At 33.1% G+C, this 27,996-nt stretch overlaps 2 protein-coding genes across 6 annotated transcripts in view; both read left to right on the top strand.

Annotated features, from left to right (window-relative positions):
* Positions 1 to 7,258, top strand: part of wars2 (tryptophanyl tRNA synthetase 2, mitochondrial) — a 40,869-nt gene extending 33,611 nt beyond the window's left edge. For 3 of the 4 annotated variants that reach the window (XM_087266399.1, XM_087266400.1, XM_087266401.1), the window contains 4 exons: positions 1,448 to 1,528; positions 3,042 to 3,124; positions 3,208 to 3,326; positions 6,611 to 7,258. In XM_087266399.1, coding sequence (XP_087122525.1) covers positions 1,448 to 1,528; positions 3,042 to 3,124; positions 3,208 to 3,326; positions 6,611 to 7,059 — 732 coding nt within the window. In that variant the 3' untranslated portion in view covers positions 7,060 to 7,258. 4 annotated transcript variants of the gene reach the window in all.
* A 4,229-nt stretch (positions 7,259 to 11,487) lies between these two features.
* Positions 11,488 to 27,996, top strand: part of tbx15 (T-box transcription factor 15) — a 32,630-nt gene continuing 16,121 nt past the window's right edge. The window contains 4 exon segments of one of the 2 annotated variants that reach the window (NM_001328433.1): positions 11,488 to 11,983; positions 15,726 to 15,933; positions 19,787 to 19,888; positions 23,629 to 23,800. In NM_001328433.1, coding sequence (NP_001315362.1) covers positions 11,782 to 11,983; positions 15,726 to 15,933; positions 19,787 to 19,888; positions 23,629 to 23,800 — 684 coding nt within the window. In that variant the 5' untranslated portion in view covers positions 11,488 to 11,781. 2 annotated transcript variants of the gene reach the window in all.

The following is a 27,996-nucleotide window of genomic DNA, read 5'->3' as shown; positions in this document are numbered from 1 at the left end:
TCCTTTTGTGAGTATGAGAGATGGCGGCCTTGTCGCCAGCACCCATAAAGTTTAACTCTCTGAAGCAGAACGATTTTGAGCAGTGTTTTTTATTTTGAATTGTGTGTGTGTGTGTGTGTGTGTGTGTGTGTGTGTGTGTGTGTGTGTGTGTGTGTGTGTGTGTGTGTGTGTGTGTGTGTGTGTGTGTGTGTGTGTGTGTGTGTGTGTGTGTGTGTGTGTGTGTGTGTGTGTGTGTGTGTGTGTGTGTGTGTGTGTGTGTGTGTGTGGATCTCTTGGTAACTCTGCAGGTTTCACAATAGCAGTTGAATAAGCGTCATCATATTTTGTAAGAAGAGATGGACTAGTTTGGGTGCTTGTGATAGAGTATAGATCAAATAACGCCTTCATGCTGTGCCACTGTGCACCTGTTGGTAGGTGGGAAACATCTTGTTCTTTTCACTGCCACATAGGGGCGCTACGAAGATGCCTAGATTGTGTGTAATGAACTTTCACTGTTTTAAAAACAATGGATTCATTTCATGACAATAGGTCTAGTGTTACTGAAGTGTCCGCAAAATAAAAGCTTGTGTGCCAAGTTCTATTATTGTTTTGATGTTGGATTAATAAAGGAACTTTAAAAAGTTGTAATATATGAAAAACATTGTAAAAAATAATGTTATATTCAAAGGGAATAATACAGAAATTCAGTATCACACAGCTATTAAAGCTATATATATATATATATATATATATATATATATATATATATATATATATATATATATATATATATATATATATATATATTTTTTTTTTTTTTTTCTTGTAAAATGTTTGTATTATTTGTTTATTTGTTCCCCTGTATTTTGTTTCTACAAATATTCATGTATTCATTTGTTATTTTTATATTTGGTTTGATTTTCAAGATAAGCAATTGAAATTAATTATTAATGCGTAAATGAAAAATTTCCAGTTCATACAGCTCTAGATGATAAGAATTATAATAATAATGTATACTAATTTACATTTATATGGTGCTTTTCTGGACACTCAATGCGCTTTACACATTTTTTGGGGGAATCTCCTTATCCACCACTACTATCTGATTTCTACATTTTTTTCATTTAATAGTTGTGTTTTGAGTAAAATGTTCAACTACTGATGACATGTATAAAAAAAATGTGTCAAAATGACATTAAAAGTTCAAATTACTCTATAATATAAAACAAATATTTGCTGAAAATGACTGGTCAGTCTAAAACATTCCATATTTTTAGACCTTAAATATAGAGGAAAATGCACATATGCACAATTTATGTATACTTTATATATGTATTTCCCTAATGTCCATGGAAACAGTAATAACTTTAAAGTGGTCTTTTTGTTTTTCTAGAACTAAAAGTTGAGTAACTTTTAATGTTTTTCTCAACAAAATTAAGAAAAGGAATCCTTTGTTTGATCTGTGCAGGTCTCAGAACACGCCGAGCTCTCTTGGATTTTGGGCTGTCTGACCAGCATGCCTCGTTTACGGCACCTGCCTCAGTGGAAGGTAATTACAACATTTCTGGAAACACTTTAACATACAGACCACTTCTAACTATTAACTTGTGGCTTATTACCTGCCTATATTACCATTTTGGCTGTTTATTAGTATTTATAAACCACATATTCTGAATGATCTTATTCTACATTCCTAATTCTACCTAATACATGAACCCAACTACTATATTAATAGCCAATAATAAGCATCAAATTAGGAGTTTAAGTCACAGTTAATGGTTTATTAATAGCAGGAATTGTAATTTAAAATAAAAATGTGACCATAGTTTTTTACAAAGACAAGTTTTTATCTTCCTCTGATTGTCAAATAATAAATAAAAAGCATGATAATTGGAGATTGTAACATGCCAACCTAAATGCACCTAATTATAACAATTCTGGTAACACTTCAGTATAGAGTCCAATTTTCACTAGTGGCCACTACTAGAGGCTTAGTACCTGCATATTATTAACATTTTGGCTGTTTATTAGTATTTATAATCCACATATTCTGCTTGATCTTATTCTGCATCCCTATCCTACCCAATACTTAAACCCAACCACATTAACAACCAATAATAAGCAGCAATTTAGGAGTTTGAGTCATAGTTATTGGTTATTAATATCGGTTCATGGTTAATAAAAACCATAGTTAATGGTTAATAATAACTATTAAGCAATAGTTTTTTTATCTGCTCCTGATTATATCAAATAATAAATTAATGAATAAAATGTGATATTAGATGATAAATATATTGTACATATATGTACACATACTGTATGTGCATATATATGTACATATATTCATCTATTGTAAATCTCCGATCATAGTTAATACAACCTGTATATAATGCTCATCCATCTTTAAATATTACCCATAGTTTTTCTATAATTGCACTTATAAACTATTATAAACTTATACCTATATCCTGCACTTGCTGCTATTGCACTCCTGGTTAGACCTAAACTGCATTTCATTGACTTGCATTTGTACATGTGTAATGACAATAAAGTTGAATCTAATCTAATCTAAACTTTTATTAGGAGATGGTAACATGCCAATTTAAATGCTCAGCCATTCCTCCTTTGTTAGTTGTCTATGTGGCACAGCGACAGACTTTTCCCTGTGCCGGTCAGGGGGTGTAGGAGGACCTGGCAGGGAGAGACAGGGCTTGATAATGACTGTGATTCACCCAGTGAGGACAACCCTTTTATATTGCTGCTGACGGAGTGCTCGGCCAGAAGCCTCCCACCGCTGCAGGGAAAACACCTAGCTGTTTACTCAACAGCTGAGTGCATGTGAAACGTGGCGGAAAGCGGCCTTTGGATGCTGCCTGTGTGCGTTAATGTGGCAAAACTACTTCATTCAGGGACACTGAGACACCGCATGATGTTAGACCTCATTGTAATAAGAAAACAAACACACATTTGCAGCCAAATGTAATGAAAGGTGCTTTAGATTTATTTCAGACTTTCCCCTCTGCGCTTACCAGTGGTAAATCCTCAGTTTCTTTTCCTCGCAGATGAAAAGCAAGCAGAAGAATGAAGGCAGTGTGGGGCTTTATACGTATCCGGTGTTACAGGCTGCAGATATTCTGCTCTACAAGTACGACTCGGCTGGGCTCTTAATATGTGTTGTTCTATTTCCAGTTTTTGTTTGAGAGAGAGACTGATGTTATTGTTGTGCAGATCCACACATGTGCCAGTAGGGGAGGACCAGATCCAGCACTTGGAGCTCGCCCAGGACTTGGCCCGTATCTTTAACAACCAGTACGGAGAGATCTTCCCTGAGCCTCGTGCCCTGCTCAGTATGTTTGGACGTTCTCGTTTTTTACCTCATGACTTTACATAAGCTAATATACATTATAATAATGAACATGCACAATACTGACATAGTGGGCACTCAAAAAAACATGATTATTTATTGTTAAAACTATTAGAGTGCATTTTAGGAATATTCACACTGTATCCGCAGTAGTGTCTAACCACGCCAAATGCTTGGAGACTTTTATAGGTTAAAAGTTCAAACATTAACATTTTTAATTTACTTGATCTACTACATGACTAAAAGTTCTGCGACTATTTGGCTTTATATATTCTTTTTAGATGATGTTAGTTTCTTAGTTGATGCTTCACTCAAAAAATATTTTTGCAGCTTGTTCAAACTACTTATTTAAAAGGAGCTGAAACAACACAATTCTGGAGTGTTTTTGGGAAACGGAATTATTTAATTGTTGTTATATTAACTTAATTGATTTGTGTTTGGACAACAAGAATGATTTGTGTGGAACCCTGAATTTTTTTTGTGTATATAATGCTAAATATGGTTTAAACTCGTATTCGTAATCTGATTACAAGACATAATTGCTTTATTAAATGGAGTTAATAAAAATAACTAATTTAAACTAATAGTAACATAGTTACTGGCTTTTTCTCACTGTTAATTTTAATACATTAGCTAACATTTACTAATGAGACTTTAAGTGTTACCTATTGTTCTTTATAGTCATTTTGCCGTTTTATTTGGTTAAAACATTTTAACTCTGAACTTTTTGATACAATAAAGCAATAGCAGCGTTTTTTTTATTTTTTTAAATTTATTTTTTATACCACTTATGAAATTAAAGCACAAAGTATATTTGATTTTGTAAGGTACAGATTGAGCCACTATTTGTGCATTTTCTTTGCAAATGTAATGGCTTTGCACTAGTTTGGAATTGTTACAAACATTTTCTAAACAGTTGATGTCAGAATCCAAAAGTTTAATTGACTGCGAGTTCCCTTGGTAGTTTTGTTTTGATTTTATATTGTAAAATTGTGTTTTATAAAACCCCCCTGAATTTTTAGCCCTCCTGTTTTATTTTTTCCCCCAATTTCTGTTTAACAGAGAGATGATTTTTTTTCAACACATTTCTAAACATAATAGTTTTAATAACTCATTTCTAATAACTGATTTGTTTCATCTTTGCCATGATTACAGTAAATAATATTTGACTAGATATTTTTTCAGCTTAAAGTGACATTTGATGGCTTAACTAGGTTAATTAGGTTAAATAGGCAGGTTAGGGTATAGGCAAGTCATTGTATAACGATGGTTTGTTCTGAGGATAGTCAAAAAAAAAAAAAAAAAAGCTTAAAATTACCTGAAAATGGTGTTTGAAATTTTTTTAACTGCTTTTATTCTTGTCGAGATAATACAAATAAGACTTTCTCGAGAAGAAAAAATATTATCAGACATACTGTGAAAATTTCTTTGCTCTCTTAAACATCTTTTGGGATTTTTTATTTTTATTTTTTTTTAAAGAAAAGAAAATTCAAAGGGGGGCTAATAATTATGACTTCAACTTCAAGATGGTAGTGTTGTAATTTCTTTGTAAGCTGCAAAACAAGATTTTTAAGATTTCTGACGTCACACAAATGTTTTTGCTTGACAACTAAAACACTTATGGTGGTCGACTTTTTCCAATCAATCGGGGATTCTTTGCTAAAAGAAATAACCACCTACTTGTGTGGCATAAATTATACAACATTTCTAGTCATTTTGAATTGTCTCTGTATGTTTTGACAAATTAGTTGTCTATACACTAAACATTACAAAGATTCTAATGAAACCTGTTTACGCTTGTTCTGTTTCTCTTAATTGTGTTGTTAAATGATTAATAATACAACTGATTTTTAAAAGGGCTTATATTACAGCTAAACAACAACAAAAACTTTCTCTAGAAGAAAAAATATAGGAAATACCTTTTTCTTGTTTTTTTAAACGTATTTAGAAAGGTAAGTATGGAAGTATTTGATAAATAATTAAAGATGAAAAATTTTGAGTGTATATGCGTACAACCAAATTTTAAATTTAGTTTTAACTTCCCTATTTTAATAAATTCTCATAAAAATTCATCTGGGCACAACATCTAAAAAGCTTAAAGGTAAGACAAATTACTCTGCCACTGAGCAAATGCACAAATGAGTCTAGTCTGTGCTCTCAATTGTATTCTTGAGCTCCCTTAATTCTTCACTGTATTTTACACACGCTCAAAATGACATACCCTTTGCACAATAAGTGTACGCACACATGGCTGGCATGTTGGACCGTCGGTCTTTCATTCTCTATAATTATCGCTGTCATAAAAGCACAATATGAAACCAGTCATGTGTGCAATGGCGCTTTGATTAAAGGAATGTTCTCTTCCTCCTCTATCTGAGTGATGGGGTGATAATGGATCTGGGGAGTTTCCCTATATCTGACTTCACAAAGGACCGGTTCTCGTTGCTCTTCTTACTGTACATGTGAAGGAAGACAGCGTCTGCATCCTAGTGCCAAAGCTGAAGCCAAAAAATATCTGTTGTCCTGAAACCAAATCAAAGATAAAACCATTATGGACCATCTGTGTTGTGATCTTACAAAGAAATAATATTTACACAACCCAGTTGCTTTCCAAACATGCGTCATTTCAGTCTAATTGGAGTTTGACTTGTTGGTTTTGTGTATTGGGAGTTTACTGAAATATTTTTTTGCTGCATTTTTTAAATCAAACATACAATTAAAATAATATTTATTGATAATTATGTAAATATTATTACAATTTAATAATGTTATTTATTCCTGATGTTAAATTAATTTGATTAGTTTTAAGTCTCCATGACCCTTCACAAATCTTTGTAATATTGTTTATTCTATAATGTTATAGATATATTCTATAATATATAGATATTAATATCAGTGCTAAAAACTATGAATTATTATTATTGTTATTATTATTATCTTTTGGATACTAAAGTTTAAATGAGCAATATTTATTTGAAAGTAAATCTTTTTTTAAACGTAATAAATTTATTTTATGTCAGTTTGAATCAATTTAATGTGTCTTTTTGTACAATACAGTGGTAAACATTTGAATCAAAACCTTTCATCAAAGTGTTCCTAAAACTATTGAACAACACCCATTCTTGAATTGGGACTATTTTGACAAACTATTTTGATCCACTTCCAATGTTATTGAGTACTGAACCAAACATTGAAACAAAAGTGAATAACAAACGCACGGAAATATTCTAAATATTTCACTTTTCTGCCTGTTACTGTAACTCTCAGGTGGCACACGCAAGGTGAAATCTCTCCGGGATCCGTCCTCAAAGATGTCCAAATCAGACCCCCAGAGGTTTTCTGCAGTCTTCCTGACCGACACGCCTGATGACATTGCACTGAAGATCCGCAGAGCCGTGACTGACTTCACTTCAGAAGTGACCTATGAGCCCGATACTCGACCAGGTGTATCAAACCTGGTCTCCATGCATGCAGCTGTGTCAGGACAGACCGTAGAAGGGGTGATCAGGCTGGCTGAAGGTATGGACACTGGACAATACAAGAATATGGTGGCCGAGGCTATTATAAAGAAACTGCAACCCATTCGGCTGGAGATCCAAAGACTGAGGGCCGACCAGGGCTACCTTGAGAGTCTCTTAGCCCAAGGAGCAGAAAAGGCACGTAGCCTTGCAGCTCCTGTAATGAAGGAAGTGAGAAAACTAGTGGGCTTCTATTAAGGCCATTTGTTTTAAGATATTCATAAACTGTGAGATGCAACACAAACATATCTTTGTCTAAGAGTCATTTAGTTTACCAGTAAGTAAATTACACAGCTGTCATCACAGCCTGTTCAAACGCTCAGTTAATTGTACTTTTTTGTCTGTTTTTATTTATTTAAAGCAAAATAAATAACCTTTTTATTTATTGGTATATGAATAAGGTGCATTGAAAATAATTTTCTGTCTCATGCATGCCTCAACACACACATGCTGAGCAGGAAAAACTTACTGCCAGTCCAGAAGTGGAGTAAAACTCTTGCCAAATTTTGCTTGGATGATATAGTAGACACTTCATACATGCGGTACATGTGTGACCGGAGTAAAATGGCATTTAGTGCTTGTGTGAGGATAATGTCTCAGTTGTATTGCATTGATTGCAGAATTTGGCAAGAGTATATCTATTTATTGTTGTGTGATATATTCCACCGAAATATATTGCCATAAACAATATTATTGTCATTTTAACACCATTTTATGTACTCAAAAATATTTTTTTCAATATAGTTGATATATTGACTATTATGACATGATGTTGTTGATTATTGTGACAGGCCTACTATAAGATTGAATCTTTAAGCAGATGTCAAGACCAACTACTAGGCAAAAAGAAATATGTTTTAAAAGTTTATGTTTTAAAGCAGAGTATGTTTTAATGTTTTCATTAGTTTACTCATCCTCCACTTGTCACAAACCTGTTTGAGTTTCTTGAGAAGAAGATATTTTGAAAAATGTTGGAAAATGGTTTTGGCTTCCATTTGTTTTTCCTACTTAGGATTTAATGGCTACCCGTTTCCAACATACTTCAAAATTTCTTCTTTTGTGATGTAGAAATATACGTTCAAAGATTTGAGACCACTTTATGCCCATTGAATAGTTTTTTTTTTTTTTTTTTTTTTTGATGAAATATTCATTTAAGGCAGGACTGTAAATATATGTTAGAAAGGTTTCATTTATTTCAGATTATACAGTCTGAAGGCATTTTCACTTCAAGAGCGGTTCATATAGCTAGCATTAATACTAAATTCAGGATGTTGTTGTTTGCACGTTCAGCGATTCTGCTTCTTTAAATGCTCGAGCTTCTTCCATACAGCAGGTTGGATTCTGATTGGCTGTCAATGTTTTTATCGTTCTAAAACAGATTCCAACCATTTCCTCTGTCCTCTATCATTAGAGTTGTGATGTGGACTTTGCTGTTCTTTTAAATGTACAACCGTTTTTTCGAACTGCATCTTTATCGTTTACTTATTGTCCTTAGAGTGAAGCGGACGGGCCCTCAATTGGGTAAGATTAACCTACTGTTGCAGATTTTATATCCAATTATGCCCGAAACTTTTTACAAATAGGCCTAATTAATTTATTAAAAATTAAATTTGTCATTTAATGTGATGTGTCTATATTTAAATGCAATAAAAAGCCAGTAGCCTAATAAAAATCTCTTAAAGTAGGAAATAAGGACTTAATATGTATTTTAATATATATTTGAAAGAATTAATACAACCAGACAAAAAAGATGCAGACAAGACGTTCACATTCATAAACCAGGAATGGATTTGTTGTGCTATATATACACATTAAATTGGGCAGTATTTCAAATCCCATGTCTTTCATATAGGCTACTTCATTTTAGTAAAAAAAAACATTTTCTTATACTGACTGCGAAGAAATTATCCTGAAAGAACCCATCGTAAATCACAAAAATAGAAAACATTTAACTCTACACGCATTTCCTCTGATTCTTTTAAATTTCAATTGAACAATTTTCCAGCGTCATGTACTGCACAAGCATGCATTATTCTCCAAGCCGTGTTCTGAGGTCAATTTACTGGAGAATTTAGGTGGGGAGTTAATTCGTTCAGGGCATTTAATAATCATTCAAACTAAATGAATAGTTTGTTTTGTGCTCATTTTCTCGTTCTTCATAATGTAGAATGACTGAATTGCGAGGAACAGTCGCTTATTATTTGACAGCATATTCAAGTTACTCTTTGCTTTGAAGTGTCATTCATTTTTGCCCTGTTCAAATGCGCTATTTTTAGCTGAAGAGATTTGTGCCAGTGTTGTAAAGCTGGTATAGTCCATACGCGCGGCACAATTGAAATAATACTCAAAGTGCAAACATACTTGAATTGCGACGTATGTGTTTTATAATAATTCTTGTGCTAATCGAATGCAGTGCTCTGATAAAACGATGCGCAGTCAAGTGTGTGTTGAGTTAGTCGAGTAATTGCTCATGTGATGTCAATGACGAGAGAGCTTTTTTGAAGGGCAAGTGTCACCCTTGTTCTTTCATTTTGGCAATAAATCCCATGGATATATTGCATTAAATAACAATTTAAATTTGCTGTCACGCCTGACATTTTCTTTATAACAAAAACCCCAATTTTTGATTTTTTTTAATCAATCGACAATAAAGCCGAGTACGATCCAAAGAGATATTTTAGGCTACATTGGACCAGTTTTTTTTCTTTATATATATATATATATATATATTTTTTTTTTTTTTTGACTTTTTAAATTCGATGCTGATTATATTCTTTTATCCTAATAATAATGTCTATATTTTATTTTGCCGTGACATTCAGATCAGGACTACGCGTATATAACTATTAGCATAAACCCACAATTTTAGTTAAATATAATTAAAACAGTAATTAAAACAACAATTAAACATTCATTAAAATAGTTAAGAACTTCTTTGATTTGTGGTAAAAAGCGCACAAAAATATTGTATTTTATGCATTTTAAATATAACGTGTATAATGTGCATTTTAAATAAATAGCCTAATATATATTTTTTAATTATAAAAATTATAATTATAAAAAAGTCGTTACTGATGAAATGCAAACAGGTAAAAAAAAATCTATTCGAAAATAAAATGGCAGTCAAACTTGGGTTAAACTAAATTAAATTAGTCGAGTAAATCAAACAAATTAGCTAGTTATATTCATGCCTGCTTGGTAAATTCGAAAATAAATGTAGATGTGCCAGTATGGCTGATACACGTAAAAGAAAATTTGTCTTTGTAACTAGCCTAAAAAATAATAATATACAATAATAAAGGGAAGTTACTATGAACTTTTAATCACTTTGTTACCCCACATATAGAAGTTAGTCTATATTTTACCCAATTTGGGTTTAAATAGTGCACATTATTGAGTGTGTAAAATGTTTGCTTTATTTCCTTAATCATTTTCTTCTGTTTTTCATGTATTAATTTAAAATGTTGTTAAATGATTAATCATAATACTCGTTTCTAGTGTTTTCTAATGTAATTTTGTGATTTAGATTGTGGGCTACTACCTTTTTTTATATATATTTTTTGTTATTTCAACCCATTAGCTCATTAAATTGTCTTTTTATTTTATGTTGTCCTTTCGGCAATACAATAACATAATCGTTATTTTGCTACATTAGAGATTATAAGCTGAACACTGATGAAAGTATTCTTAATTACAAAATAACATTGTAATTAATTTGGAAACACCGATAAGATGAAACACCACTGGTTTAACCGTATAACTCTAGCTAACGTGTCATAATCCCCTCGCTTTTGCACTGCAAAGATAAACCGAATATTTCATTTATGTTTTCAATTCATATAGCAACCTCGATTTCGGAAGCCAGCAAGACTCGTGTTAACTGGCCTTGACACTTTTATATGAACCTTAATTACATCCGTAACAGTAATTTTACTTATGTAAATTAAATCAGCATAGCTAATTTTTTCCCCAAAAAATCTATATTACCTAGAATTGTAATTAGTGTTTAACTAGGAAACTGGTGGGGTGATGATGGTTGATTGTGGAGAGAAATTATGTATTAATAAGTTTTAAATAATTAAATGTACAATTTGTGCTGTTTATCAAATTGTATAGGCCTATTGATTTTAAGCAGTAAAGGAACTATATTAATATCAGCCATGGAGAAAATGTAGGCTATAAGTTTAGACATTAGGGAAAGAAACAGAATTTGCATGCGTATTTCTTAATCATAAACAAATAGACATGTTTAAAGGTCAAACAAATTTTACGATGACCCTGTGCTATAACAGAAACTGTAGAAATACATATAGTTAAATTAATTTGTCACGGATTTCGATTTTAAAAAGGATTAGGCTATTATTTTCATTCATTGAAGAATTTAACAAAAACACACGTTTTAAGGAAAGGTAGCCCTTTATCTGCTTGTTAAATCGAATGAGGTTAATTCCCAGTAAGATGGCCATCTCCAAATTCCAGCTCAGAGTTCCTCCACCATGCTTATTTTCCTCCTCTTCCATTGGACATCATATTTTGGCTCTTTCTCTTCCCGCGCCTCCCATTGGTCGCGCTGGGTTTGACAAACAGCAAAAGGGTTGCCCTTAACGCTTCGAAAAAAAGTTTTCCAGAAGTGAATATCAATCAGAGAGGACTCAACGACAGAAAAAGAGACGTAGAGAAGTTGGAAGGAGACGAAAAACATTGAGATATATTAGCAAACTGTCAACGTAGTCCGTACGTTGAGAATGGGTTCTTTTATTTTTAAGCCTTTACAAGGCATACATTAGACTTGGGCTTGGATTACCGTCGTCACCGGAGACCTAAATCCACCCGTTATAAACATTTTGCGCGTGCGGCATTCTTGCGCTGCCGCCCGGACGGAGTTTCTATTCGCCCTTCGTTGGATTTGCAGTGGGAGAGATGAGTGACAGGAGACGGTCCGCTGCTGCGCTGAGTTCACGAGCGCACGCCTTCTCGGTTGAAGCCCTGATCGGGACAAACAAGAAGCGGAAGCTTCGTGGCTGGGAAGAAAAGGAGCTGGAGCTGTCTATGGAGAGCCTCGCGAGCAACGGACAATTGGGAGACGGAGAGGATCCCGCTAATTGTCTGGATATCGACCCTGGTTAGTGCGTTATGTCATGGCAAGCTGAATTGTTGACACTCAAACTTTTAGACCGCATTTAAACGTTTACCCTGCACAAAATATGTTATTTCATTGTCGCAGGCCTATAGTTGGCCCAAACATTGAATTTCGCAACTTACAAATTCATAGAAAGTTTACAGAAAAATACTTAATAAAACAGACATTTAATTCCTCAGAATAGCTAACACGTCTTCCTTTATTTCAAAACTGAGCAACCTGTAGAATAGCCTAGGACATTTGCAGATTTTGTTTATATGTATGTTTGTTTGTTTACTTTTAGAAAGAATGTTGTGCTTTAATTCAGGCCATGCACATGCAAGTAAATTTAATATTTGGTGCGTTTGGCTAAATACCGAGTATAATGCACCCATGGCCTAACAATTCTATATATGTTTCATCAGGTACACAGCAGACCATATAGAGATTAATTGGAAACAGGAAAGTACAGTTAGAAACTGTTCCCTGTAGAAATCAGTTTTTGCATTCATCCTGATCTTAACAGATAAGTGCACTTGTAAATATACGCGAGCAGGCGCTTACGCACATAACTGTGTGTGCGCGCGCGTATGTGTGTTTCTTGGTTTCATCGCTGTAGTTCAACTGTTGCAACGTTAGTCATCACTTCATTAGTTTCGCTTCAGAAGCATTGCCATTAGGCAGACCATTAAGTTCAGCATAACAGGCTGCTGACTGATCATTCTGTACATATTATGATATAGTCCACTATTGAGGGCGATTTTAAATGTGACTTCACCTCATTTTTAAAAATAATACTGAGCACAGATAGATGGTTATAGTTGGCCAATACTGTAACAAAAGAACAGCATTATCAGAGGACGACGCAAAGCGCGACAGGTGAGTACACTAAATGCAATTGTTAATAATATTTTTATTTTTAAACAACTGTCAAGAGGCGTTTGAGACATACTACGCATATAAAAACTGGATTTCCACGAGATTACGCCGTCTGGGCCAACAGGTCAAATAGGCCTGCTTGTGTCAAAATTGTTTTCATACTAAACCAGTGTTATTTACCACTAAGAAAGAATATTAATTGTGTTTGCTTATAAATGGCCAAGGTAATTTAACAGTTTGACCCGACGACACCTAAAAGCTAAATCCGTTTTGATTCAAATATCGCTACTATTTACTATGCCAATTTAAACCTATTTAAAGTCATTAATTTAACTGCTCAATATAGCCTACATCAAAAATGGAATAGAGTTGTTGCTCGACTGATTGAAAAATTGGTTTAGCCTTGACACAATACGGGATTATAAGATAATAGGGAAAGATAAAGATAAAAAAGATCAACAGTTGTTCTTTTTTTGTGTAAAATTATTTCAATCGCTCGATCGCTCTATTGTCTTGTCCCACACGCATGCATAGGCTATAGTGTACAGATGACTTTGTCATCTGTTCAAGGCTTCAACATGCGGGGGGTGACTTAATGATTCTTTTTATCAGTCATTTCAGTAAACACGAATTAGTTTCTACTTCTTTTAATAACAGTAATTACTAAGAAAGATCCTATCTTGAATAATTACAGAGTAAAACAAATTTTTACTTTTTAAAAATGCATCAAGAAATATACTTATTGAATCACCAACAGACTTTAATATTTTAAAATACATCTTTGTTTTAAAATAGAAATAACTTGTGAATTAAACTATTTTCGACCCCAAATAACTATGGGGCATCGTTTTCTTCGTCTTGGACGGTTCAAAAATGTTGGATTTAAATTGTTGCTCCTTTTAAAATTGAATCATTATCAGTTTTGACTTTGATATCCGTAATTTAAGATAACCATTACATATTTTCACATCAGTTTAATGTAGCCTATGGTTATCCTTTATCATCTTGCGCATTGTGCTTTTCATAGAATATAATAAACCAAGTTAATAATGGAATATTTATATACTACCAACTGTTTACTAATTACACTAATTGTTTTTAATTGTCTATTTTAAAATGAACAGAATTTTGTGCGTGCCTAGTCACAAAAATGTTACAACTGGACCACTGAAAACGGATGCATTATTTTTCCTCCTCAAATATTAATGTTAAAAAATTCTTGAATAATTTACCTACTTTTCCACTTCGGTTTGCGTTGTGTTAAGTTAGTATTTTTATTAATAAGGTTATGCCTCTTATTTCATTTTACACTATTTTTTTTTGTCTTTCCATATTATTTTTCTTCGATGTCATTCAACTGGTAGTGTTTTGCCCTTTCTCTTGCATAATTCCCAGAGCGACAAAATCAAAATGAAAGACGACAGATGTGTACATTTAAAAGGAGTCTTAATCTTTATTTTTATTACCTCCCTCTTACATGAGACTGAGTGAAGTCCAGCGGAAACAGGTGGTTCTGGGCCTGCTGGATTGGGTTACCCTGCAATTTCATGCTTAGTTCGCCTCTATCCCCCCCAAAAAATTAGGTCATTCAAACAAAAGTCAAACACTGTGCAGGAAGGCAAAATATTGACGTGAAAATTCTTTTTTGCAATATGTATAAGCAACAGAAAAAATGTTAAAGTGTTAGTAGTTCTGCGATCGCCTATCAATTCTGTTTTTTGTTTTTTTTTGCTTCATTGCGTCAAATCGGTTACCTTAAAGTTACATTAAAGTTTACGGGTTTAGAGATATCGTTTCCAAGGTAGGTTATGCCATGATAATGATACATCTTGTCTTATTTTGAGGATATTGTTTGTAGTGTTCAGTTGACGCTGGTAGGCAACAGTTTGTCGTGTTATGTTGTAAGCAATTCCGGCAGAGCTATTAGTCTTGTGGAATGGCTCACTGACAGCATCTCAGAAACGACAGCACATTGATGGCTTTGGATAAAGTTGAGGACATGCCTGAGAGATTGCATGAAAGAAGCGACAGGGTTCATTACTATAATTACGCTGATTGAATCTCTCACGAGGTTGATGAAAAGTCAGACTCGGGCTCTGGGGCTCCGAAAGCTTTTGCCCGTGCACGGCTTCAGAGGGTGCTGTGCACAGGGGTGCTGGTGGTTTGGCCCAGGCTACTGCAGCCAGTCTTTTTGAAGCTTATGGTTACACAGTCTAATTTGCATGACATGTACTGCCAACAATCCATCTTATTTGAATAGCCTGAGGTTGAAGTCACCTGAATATTTTAAAAATATATATTGATATATTGTGTTTTGTTTTTAACATAGGCCTATTTTGCCTATAGGTTACTAACAGTGCCAAGGCTTAAAATTTCTCTGCTATTTCATTTGCTTTAATCCCTGTTCATCAAGTTTATGATTTGTAATTAGCTTTTGTTATTATAATTATTTTATTTTTATCTTAACGTTCAAGGTAGTTTCCTTCCAATCAGGATAATAAAAATCTTTAAAAACACACACTAAAAATGCAATTTCCTTAAAAATATAGGCACTTAATTACTTCAATCAATTGCAAGACATTCGTGTTGTGACTTACGTTGATCAATGCCATTAATGTGCTGTTTAACCCCGCGCACTTACCAAAATAATTAAACAAGGAGTAAAGGTTATTTTCTGGAAACAATATGAAATATACCCACTCAATTGGTGCTGTTTTTTATTCAACAGTCCATCATGAGCGAATCCAAGTCGTTTTTCTTTTACGGCTGCAGGTGATCTGGTTCTACCGTTCAGTATTGTCAACGGGCCTCCAGAGGCCCTCGTCCTGCTGCTGGCGTTTATAATGATTTTATTTGTTCTTTGTAGATTCAGAGGCCAGCCCGGGCTCTGACGGCGAGGGTCTGGCGGAGCGGACGTCCTGCTCGTTCGGCTCCCCGGCGGACCTGACTTCCGCCGCCTGCGACCCCTCACCATCAGCCTCTATGGAGGAGATCCAGGTGGAGCTGCAGTGCGCTGACCTGTGGAAACGCTTCCACGACATTGGCACAGAAATGATCATTACAAAAGCTGGAAGGTAAAACTGAAAACATAATTATAAAGAAATTAAATGAGTATGATTGTAACATTCGGCCAATTGGCAACATAAAAATATGTTTGGGTTAAATTTAGAATTTATTTGTTTATTTTTTTAATAGTTTGATGTAATCTCTACTCCAACGTTTTAAAAACTATTACATTCAAACACTGTATAAACTGAACTAGACCGGCTTTAGATTAACTTTCTCAACAGTAAACCACTTTCTAAATAAAAAGTTTTTAATGCAAAGTCAGAAAATATTGCATATTGTTAGCATATATTTTGCATAGGCTAGTTTTTTATTAAGTGAAAGAAAAACCCCTGAAGAGGGTAAAAGTAAGTAAAAGTAAGCTAATTATTATTATAATTATAACAACAATAATAATAATAATAACACAATTATTACCCTAACTACTCATTCATTTGTTTTTGTTTAAATTGAATATTTTTTTATTTTAAATATTGATTATAATTATGTACTCCCATGTGTAATAAATGTGCTAATTAAAACAAAACTGAACAAATGTATTTTCCCTTATTTTAACATGATGTAAAGCGTATATATATTTAGTTTCTGCTGAGAGTGAGGTGAAAGTTTTAGCCTATATAACAAACCAATAACAAACTAGTATTAACAAAACAAAAAACAATAGCAAAGCATACATTTAAATTCTGTTCATTTTATTCAGGGTATTTATTTAAAACACATAGAAAATAAAGTATTGTGAGCATTTGTAATAGACCAACACATACTGACAGCTTGCGGAGCACACGCACGCGCAAAAACATCTCAAGGTATTGTTTGGCAAGAGGAGGTGGCTGCGCACGGGGACTAAAAACATGAAAACAGTGTTTTGGGGGCGCTAATGTGTTACATATGGGCAGAAGTACCTAATCACAAACCACAACCAATATGGCGAGCTACGGTATAGGGCTATTTCACTATTCAACCTATAACGGTGAGCGAAACAGAACAACAACAACTGTTTCTAATTAATGTATTTGAAATATGTTTTTCGTTTTCTTTCTCTTTTGGGCGTCAATTACAGCCCAAACCGAGCATATAACTTAACCTGAGCGGGTCACAGTAAGACCTTTCGCCCCTTATTTTCTCGACGGGATTGCCAGGTATTTCCGTGTCATTTTTACACTTTACGATCAAATCAACATGAAAACATGTCTCCGTTTATAGGTGTAATTCCTTGTTTTAAAAAACAGGGTAAACCTGTGCTTAAGAACACTTCCTGATTGTACTGGATGATTGTAAAGTAGTGATTATTAATAGAAGTCTATGTTATGGTGGTTTAAATTAACTTAACCGCTGTTAAAAAATACAGAAAAAAATAGTTTTTACATAACTGAGTAAAATAGTTTGTCTGTCTCCAATTCACGCAGAGTAGCCTAAAGCTTTCTTTTAAAATGTGTTTGGAAACGACAGCTAACGAATAGTTAATAAGACAAACACAAAATGAATTAAAAGAAGTAATGTAAATTCTAACACTAATAATTTGGAAGACTTTTTTTCTCAGACCTTTCTCAATTATAAATACATTTCTTAGGCCTACACCACATGATGTTTTCATCATCAAAATACTCTTTCTTCTGATTCTTCGCACTTGTGTAATAAATCAAGCCTGTAGCAATTTTTCATTGGAACAGTAAACAATTTTGTTTGTGCCAGAACCCTTTATCAAACAATTTAACTTGTGTCCAAAATATATTACGTGTTAAATAGACTGCTGGCTTACATATTCAGTCAGAATTTGAGCCTAAAATAATTGCTTTTTTAATGCAAGATTCATGAATAGCGGCGTGTATTTATTCCCCTTCTAATAATAACCCTATAAATTTCGAGGTGTAGGGGGTGCGGCTGAGCAACCAGACACTTTTTCTCATTATGAACAAAGAGATTTATGACGCCTAAATGAAAAAACAAAGAAGTAGCTTTTGAAGTGTAAAATGAGGAATTAGCCAAAAATGTCTTTTTGGACGTGGCTAGCTCTTTAAACATCTAACTCTTTGTTCAGTTTAGTTTATTTGAACTTTTTATAGACTTTTGTGAATTCTTTGATTAGTCTGTTGTCCACTTCTTTTAATTTAACAAAATAAACTCTGTTATTATTAGCAAATGGGCACCAAGAATGATTAAAATAATGGTTTTATTGCTCCTATATGGTTTTGGTGGTGTCTGGCAGTTGTATATATATATTTAACATGTATCACTCCAAACATGTGGCACATACTTTCCTTATTTAATTTTATTAATTGGATGTCATGTTTACATTTCACATTTTCTGTCTAATTTCTCTCTACCTTATATTCTAGAAAATCATCTTATAAAATGTTGCAGTCCTTTCACTTTTATAAAATAAGGTTTCAAATTAGTTTTCCCAGTGCTTCCTTATAAGAACAAAATAATTATTCCTTAATGAGTAGTTCAGTCAACAGCTCTTAAATTGGTTTCCAAGTGTGAAGAACATATTAATAATCAGTGTAAAAGTAACATGAGTTACATAATAATATTACTTTTCTAAGTAACAAGTAACGCATTAATTAAAAAAATTAAGTAAGAATATTTGAGTTACTTTTCTGAAAATGTAATGTGTTACTTTTTAGTTAAATTAATTTGCTTTTAAAAATAAATAGCTGAATTAAAATTAAAACGGTCACAATGAAACAAGCAGTCAATGAGAGAATGTGTTCATTTCGTTCATGTGTTCATTGTCTCAATGGACAGTGATTTTATTCAAGACTTTAAACTTTCAATAATCTGTATACGGCATGTATAGCTCTGTGGTCATGAAGTTTTCAGATAACATTATCCTAAAATATATATTTTTTTGAGTCTTGTGTGTGTGTGTGTGTGTGTGTGTGTGTTTAAATACTTTATTTATAGGGATTTTTAAAAATAAATTTGCACAAAACAAACAGTCAACAACCACAATAACGAAATAATTTCTCTTTTCGGGCTGTAACAGAAGTGACACCTAGCTGACAGTTTGCAAACATTAAAGTCCTCGAGCGTCATACAAATTGACAGCAAGTGTACGTATAGGGTGCATACACAACTTATTACATACAGTAATGACAAACAAATAAGTATAATAATAAGTTATAAAAAAGAAAATGCAAAAATATATACAATACATATAAGCAGACCATTCAGTGTGTAATAGAAGGAAGGTTCTGTATACCTTTATTACAAGCAAGCCCATTTTGAAAGGCATTAAAAGGTTACAGGAAGAGGAAAAAGGGATGATAAAAAATAATAATTAAAACGGGGGTGCAGGGGGATGTTTTGAGATTGTATGGGATTAAATATCCTCCTGCTCTGAGGATTATAAATTATCAATGAATGTAAGAAAGAGAGACCATGTTTTTTTATGTGTTTTCTAAAGATAAATGAAGGTTATGCTGTACGTTGTTAATTGCAGAGTTCCACGTTTTTAAAAAAAGAGAAAAAAAAAAACAAGTTCTAAAAGAGATCCAGCCACAGATAGATAATTAAAAGTAACACAAAAGTAACCCAAAAGTAACACCACATTTCTTACTATAAAAAAGAAACTAACGCAGCTAGTTACCTTTTTGGGGAGTAACTCAACATTGTAATGCATTACTTTCAAAAGTAACTTTCCGCAACACTGATAATAATACAAAGAATATATATTTTTCACTGTAAAGGACCTCTTAGAATGTAAGTTTATTTGGATAATAAAGGTCTTTTAGGGAACCACCAATGCCAAACATATACTTACAGCAAAATATTGATTTAAAAAAAGAGCCTTTATTTTTAAAGAATTAATTTTGTTGTTGACAGTGTTTGATTAATTTACATTTTACTCTGTTTTAGGAGAATGTTCCCTGCTATGAGGGTAAAAATAGTGGGATTGGATCCACATCAGCAGTATTACATTGCCATGGACATTGTACCAGTGGACAACAAGAGATACAGGTAAACACTACTTAAATGAGTGTGAAGCAATTTGACTGGGCATTTGTATACACTCTGGAAAAGTGATCCCTCTTGAAATGAGCTGGGAGATTTACACGAGTAAGCAACGGTGACTGTAACCCTGACAGAGTTGCCGTATCAGCACTGAAGTTGGTGTAATGTAACCCTATGATTTCGCTCTCACCATGACAACCTTCCATCACACACGCGTAGAGACAAGGGTTACTTAAATGCAACTAAAGCCTGCATGTCCAGCCTGCTGCAGTGCACTTGTCCATTTCATTGCAAGTCATGCATGTCAGATTATGTTCGTTTTATTTAATAGTAATTAAAAGGACATAATGATCTGCTAGATTAGCTCTCCTTGCTTCTTCCTGCAATCACTAAATCGGCAAACGCATCTGATTTTTGTTTGTATCCTGTGAAAGTATTTGAGCTGTGTTTATGCTTTAGTTCCACATGCTGATGTATGAGAGTAGAAGTGGAAACGGCTGAAATCTGAACTCTGTTTTAGGGAATAAGAGGCCATGAATAAGGATATTATGTTCATAGTCATACACGAGTGCATCAGATCTGTTTTTAAAGTTGTTTTAAGTCTGCTGCAATTAATGCATAGATCTCAATGCTTTAAAGACAATAAATGCTTGAAACAAAACAAAAAAACAATGCACAACATTGTGGGTGTTATTATGTTAATGAATCAGTGTTTGTGACAGCACAATAATCTTCAAGGTCAATTACTCTTAGATTAATGTATGCATTTACTGAAAACGAAACCACAACGGATTGAGCACTGGCCTTGAAGAGAGCCATTTAGAACTCCCAAATATCATGGAGGATTTTAGAAGCCAGAAGATCTTGTAAAATTAAATAGGATTTTCTTCCTGGCTGGGGAATTTACCACAAGGCTTTGCAAACGGAGCAAAGAGCTGTCACTGGAATGCCTCATGTGTCTCGAGGGCTCGGGTCTGGAAACGCAGCCTTTATTGGAATTTACTCACTTTACTTAGGCCCGCTGCCCTTTTCAAGCGACACAGAGTTTGTACTAGACTTGTTAAATCTTTCTTTACGTGTTACTTGAATTACTCTACTCTTTAATGTGGGCATTCGGTATGGCTTATATTTGAGAGAAGAAATAGGAAAGTGCAGAGCGGCCCAGATTTTGGATCTGTTGCAGACCCTCGCCAGCTAATTTATTCACAAATATCCTGCATGCGCTGGCTGCCGTTTTTGTTTCTCCATTTAGATGTTGGCCTGTTTGCCTCACTTTTTTTTTCTTTGTCCAGCTGTCTACTTCAGGCATGCCAGTCCTCTCTCTTATTTTATATATGCACTCTAATACACACAATAAACGCACATGGTGCAGAGCACATGCTCTAGTCCACACTTCAGGGTATCACTTACTCTGTCAGTATAAGAAACCCAATATATGACTTGGTCTATTTGCTGCCTTGTATAAGAGAGCACAAGCATATCTACACTACACTATGCTGTAAAAAGCGATTAGTTATTACTTTACTTAAAGAAAAGCTGAGTAAACTGAGTAAACAATTATTTCTAACTTATAATTGTTAAGCTAATTTTCATAATCTTGAACACATTAAAAAAATGCTGCAAAACTGCTCATTTTAAATGAGCTGAAATATGACAATTCTTCAGTTTTTTTTGGGACAACTTGTCACAGCTTAATCAAAAAAAAATAAAAAAATCCTCAAAACATTGTGTTGGATAGATATTGCTCTGTATGGACTTTTTTGTCCTGTTGTCCAGTTTTGTACTGTACATATTTATTATGTATATATAAATACATGCATGGATATATTTGAGAAAAAATATATCTATTTGGATATAAAATATTTATTTATATGATATAAATTATATGTTAGTGTAAATTTCTTTTTAACAAAATTGCTTTATGTAGTTTTATTTCTATGTATATGTGTGTGTATAACATATACATAATAAATATATATAATTCACAGGGATATATTATGTCAAACTTTTATTTTGGATGTGATTGATAATGATTAATTTTTGCTCAGCACAAAACATTTTTTTCTCTTAAAATAAAATACTTGTTAAATAACTTAATTGTTTTATGTTCAATCAGCTTAAATTTAAGTTAACTTAACCCATTTGTGTTGGGACAACATTAATGAATTATGTGGAACCCTTCGTTTTTTTTTTACTGTGCGTAGTTAAATTACGTAATAATTTTAAGACAAGTCGAAGCCAAGTAATCACTTTTAAAAGCAACTGTTTATAATAACAGCACTATATAAATTAATATAAATTCATACTAATCAAAATCAAGCACATTGATCATTATCAAAAACTCATGTCTTTTCGATTACTTTTGACCTGACTTATCACAAAGATGTGATTATTTTGTGCCATAATAATCTAAAAAGTTGTTTAATAGTTGATAATAAATAATTTATTAAATTTTAACATTGTAAAATGTAAAACCATTTTTTAAAAAATATTTGACCATTGAAGATTGAATGTTGTTATCGATTACCTTAATGTCCTACGACCATTAGTCAATTACTCATTAATTAAATGCTTTATTAAATTATTGAAATATTAACATAGAATTTCAAAGGTAAAGTAAAAGTAGCTCAAAGAGATTCAGCCAAACAAAAATGTCTATATTTACAAACTTAAACATTAATAAAAAAAAATTAAAACAACATTTTACAATCAAAGTATTGCTGGTTTTAAATGAATTATTCAGATTTTCAGAATCCATAATCAGTATTTCACAGATATAGTATTTCACTGATTTGTTTTACTCATTTTTTGTTGTTAAAGCAAAGTCAGTTAATTGCCACTTGTACTCTTACCGGCCATCTAAATCTATGTAAATACATCTGCATGTGTACAATGTTCTGCATGTGTTAAATATCGCTGGACCCTAATGGGCAGTCGCTCCGTCATCTGTCCAAAAAGGTGTCACATAAAGTTGGATCTTTATTGATTGTGCTAGAGCCAGATGGCAGATTTATGAAAGATGAAAGAGGCCTAATCAAATTTCCAGTCCTTTTTGGTCTTGGGTTTCCCTTTTCTTTAACACTTTCTCTGCTACATGGAGCATAACCCTAAACAGGACTCCAAACAGGAAATTGCAAAAACGCGTGGTACTGTATGCGTATGTGTGCGAGGGACAGACAGAGCGCGAGTGTTTGTGTTAAAGCGCACATGTTTTAAAGAAGATATATAACTTAAGATCCAGCAGATTAATGTCTATAAATATGCGTGGCACGCACGTGTGTTCATGTCTGCAGTGGCCGGGTGATCTGGGAGAGAATAAGATAGACACAGAGGATGTTTAATGCTGCCAAGCAAAAACAAAAAGGGGCCAAATGAGAGTTTTGTCCATGTTTGAGAGTCGGGTGATGACTTTGGCAGAGGCGTTGGAGTTAAGCGCTTTCAACTGTGCGCATGGCCAGAACTAAAGGCATCCAGCTGTGCCTCAAGCTGTCAGCTGAGGAAATGCCCTGCAAACAATACAACAGAAGTGCCCAAAGACAGTCTTTCTAATGCTTTTCATCTACTCTGTTCATGTATACATACTTTTAAGTATATTCTGATGGATTCAAAAGGATATTTTGCTTGTATTGAATTTGTTTGTTTGAGATTTGAGAATGCATGAGTCATTTTTTGGCATTATACACAGTGAGCCGTGGCCTGCTGGAACAGAGAATATCATTGAGTTTATGTGCTTATTGTTTTTGCAGGTATGTGTATCACAGCTCGAAGTGGATGGTGGCGGGAAATGCGGATTCGCCAGTGCCGCCCAGAGTTTACATTCACCCAGATTCACTGGCTTCAGGAGACACCTGGATGAGACAAGTGGTCAGCTTTGATAAACTCAAACTTACCAACAATGAGCTGGATGATCAAGGCCATGTGAGTTTACATTTAATTGCCATTAATGTCATAGAAATGTTATTAAAAGACTGAGGTCAGTCAGAATTTTTAAAATGTTTATTATTTATTTATGAATGACACATAAAATTGATCAAATGTCATAGTAAGTATAATACTTATTAATACTATTTCTGCTGCTATGGATAATAATAATAATAATAATAATAATGACAGTAACAGTAATTTTCAATAACAGAAAATCCTCAAAACATAGTGTTTTAGATATTGCTCTGTATGGACTTTTCTGTCCTCTTTAGCAGGCTAAAACACCTCAAAACAAACACATATCTCTTATTACATCAGCTTAAGTAATTAAAGTCTCTTAACGGGAAGAGCGATAAAAATCAATAATTAATAACATTCCCTCAATCCAAAATTCGATGTATTCAACAATATCATGAATTGATGTCTTTTTGATAACTTTTGACCTAACTTATCTTATAAATTTGATTATTTTGTGCCAGCTTAATAGTTAATAGTTTGTGAGATGATGAAAAGATAAAGTATTACATTTAAAAATAATTGATTGTTTCTAGTGCTGGGCAAAAATTATCGCAATTAATCACATCCAAAAAAAAAGTTTGTTTGACATAATAAAACTGTGTGTATATATATTTGGGTGACGCAGTAGGTAGTGCTGACAGCAAGAAGGTTGCTGGTTTGACCCTCGGCTGGGTCAGTTGGCGTTTCTGTGTGGAGTTTGCATGTTCTCCCTGCGTTCACGTGGGTTTCCTCCAGGTGCTCCGGTTTCCCCCACAGTTCAAAGACATGTGGTATAGGTGAATTGGGAAGGATAAATTGTCCGTCGTGTATGAGTATGTGTATGGATGTTTCCCAGAGATAGGTTGCAGCTGTAAGGATATCCGCTGCGTAAAACATGTGCTGGATAAGTTGGCAGTTCATAAAGGGACTAAGCTGAAAAGAAAATAAATGAATATACATATATATGTCAAAAAATATATATATAATGTAAAAAAATGTATTATTATTTAACTTTAACTTATTTAACTTACTATTTTGCATGGGATTAATAACGTTATTCTTGGTTATTTCAGTTATTAGTATCACAGTTATCATGGTTATTATATGCTCAGCACTAATTGTTTCAAATATTTTTGTTGTAATTGTTTATCTGAATTTTGCATGACCACTAGAGAGCCATAAACATTCATTCATATAAATCATTCATGTCATATAATTTCAGGTAAAGTAAAAGGTAAAATAAAAATAAATTAAACAAAAAAACAAACAAAAACAAATGTAAACATCAATAAAGGACATTTCACAACCAAAATCCTTCAGGCATTTAAATTAATTGTTCAGATTTTAATTAAGATACTCTCCAAATCATTCAACAGAAATACATAGATTTTTTTTCCTTACAAAATTCTGCACAGAAAAATCTAAAAAAAAAGTCAGCAGATTCTGTCTGGCCCTGGTTATAAGTCATAATATGTGATCATGAACAGTAATTAACAATAAAAAGCATCTGATTGCATCTGTGATCTGATTATGTGCACTGAAGATGACAGTAATGATGTTGGAAAACCAACATTATTATCATAATAGTAAATTCAGTTTGAATATAAAATTAGCATTAGTTCAAATAAAAATATGTGTCTTTAAATCATAATAATATTTCACAACATTTGACTAAAATAAATACAGCATTTCTAAACTCTTTCTGACTCTTTCTGCTTTCTAAAATGAAAGCCACCACAAAACATGGAAAACCTGCACATTAATTATTTGTATTTGAGCAAAGAGACATTGCATCCACCTGACTATCCACCGTCACTGTTTCCGTAATGCACGCTAGTTGATGGATAGCAAACCTCGTCTCCCCTGAAGACATCTGTATATCCTCTTAAGCAAGAAAACCATTATTCACTGTATTCTCTGAAGAACTGGCAAAACTGGACAAAGAATGATTTTAATGTACTCGACTGTGATATTCCCCATGTGGTGTCTGTGCTCAACAACAGCTGAATACAACTGGAATGTAAGCACATGTTATTGTGTGGAAATGTATTCACCCCCCACCACCAAAATATATTTCTCTTCCATTTTTCATTTGTGTGTTTCGGTTGAAGTGTGTCTTGTGCCCAGTTGCTCTGGTGTTTGGCGTTGTGCTGAAGGATGATTTTATTATCAGACCGTCTGATGACACTCTCATCCGCAGCACGCTTTGTTAGCTTGTCTTGGTTATGTATCCTGACCGTGACAGTGACTTGAGGAATGGGGTGATACGTCCAGCTCTATCCAGAATAATGGGAGCCACAAGAAGAATGGGCTTAATTTACTCAGTATGGTTTTAAAGGCTTATAGACCTCATGTTATGTTCTAGGATTGAATGGACACTCTTTATGTTTTAGGGCCCAGAGTAACCGGTTTTAACAGTGTTAGTGATTTTGAGGAGCTTTTGTTGTCCGGTCGATATATATTAATACATTTCTTTAACTTATTAAGTTGGCAGATATGAGTCTCTCTCTGTTTAAGGTGCATGGACAAACGCGTAAATGGGCGATTGTTTTAGAGTGATTATGTTGAGACATTGTTAAAATATCTGTTAAATAACAGCTTGTGATTCACTAGTATTTTCTTAATTCTCTGACAGCCTTTGTTGTGGAAAATATAACTACACTTTACAAACTAAACTTTAAAGACATTTTTAAAAACTATTTCCTGTGTAAAAATAAAACATGTATATAATAAATTTAGCACTGGTAAAATACTAGTAGCACATTTTTAGGTTATAATAATAATGAGTTATTTATATCAATCAATATTTCTGCCAGTTTTTAAACTGCTAAAAATTAATTAAAAGTTACTTTATTAAATTTTGCAGCATTGATATTTGTTGAATAATGCAAATAAATGAACATAAATAGATAAAAAGAAGCTCTTTATTAACAGTTATTTTTTACAGTGATAAAAATGGAATGAATAATTCAGATGAATAGCTAATTTAATGTTAATTGTACATGTTAATTGTTTGTCAATTTTTTGGAGAAAAAAATGTTTTATTAATTTATTTGCTTGTTTGCTTGCATATACTTTTTAGAATTTTATTTTATTTTATTTGTTTTTAGTAATTTTTATTTAATTTTATTTAATTTAATTTTATTTCTATTCAATTCTATTCAATTCTATTATATTTATTGTATTTTATTTCAATTAAATTCTATTTTATTCTATTTTAATTTTTTTTATTTCAATTCTATTCTATCTTATTCTATTTGGGCTTTTGCATCCCTGGCTCCGGGGCTCTGGAACTCTCTCCCCTATGGTATTAGACACGCTAAATCTTTCAAATTTTTCAAATCATCCTTGAAAACTCACTGCTTTACACTCGCCTATTCATGAGGTTTGCATTCTTTGTTTGTTTTATGTTTCTAGATATTTGAATGTTTTATCAGTTTTAAAAGTTTTATCTTGAATGATTTAATTTTACTATTCTAAACTGTTTTAAATCTGTATTTGTTTTCGTGTAATGTGCTTTGAGAAGTTTTAAAGGTGCCATATTAAAATAAATTATTATTCTATTCTATTCTATTCTATTCTATTCTATTCTATTCTATTCTATTCTATTCTATTCTGTTCAATTTTATATTAATCTATTTTAGTTGCTTACTAACCATAACCTTTTGTGTTTTTAAATACATAATTTTTTACAGTGTCAACATCATGTGTTGTGTATGTGATGTCCTGAAAAGTTCTCAGTTAATGGTGATGTAAAAAATTAAATAAATAAGAACACACGCACCCACGCACGCATGCACACGCACACGCACACACACACAGACACACACACACACACACACATATATAGTTAGAATTATTAGCTCCATGTTTATTTTTCCTCCCAATTTCTGTTTAACGATGAGAAGATTTTTTTTCAACACATTCTTAAACATAATAATTTTAATAACTAAATTCTAATAACTGATTTATTTTATCTTTGCCATGATGACAGTAAATAATTGACTAGATATTTTTCAATACACTTCTATACAGCTTAAAGTGACATTTAAAGGCTTAACTATGTTAATTAGTTTAAATAGGCAGGTTAGAGTAATTAGGCAAGTTATTGTATAACTATGGTTTGTTCTGTAGACTATCGGAAAAAAATTGCTTAAAGGGACTAATGTTTTTTTTTTTAAATTAATAACTGC

The sequence above is a fragment of the Danio rerio genome, chromosome 9 (assembly GCF_052040795.2).
Source record: "Danio rerio strain M-AB ecotype USA chromosome 9, GRCz13ab, whole genome shotgun sequence".
Taxonomy (NCBI): Eukaryota; Metazoa; Chordata; class Actinopteri; order Cypriniformes; family Danionidae; genus Danio; species Danio rerio.
This window is presented reverse-complemented; position numbering and strand designations above follow the sequence as displayed.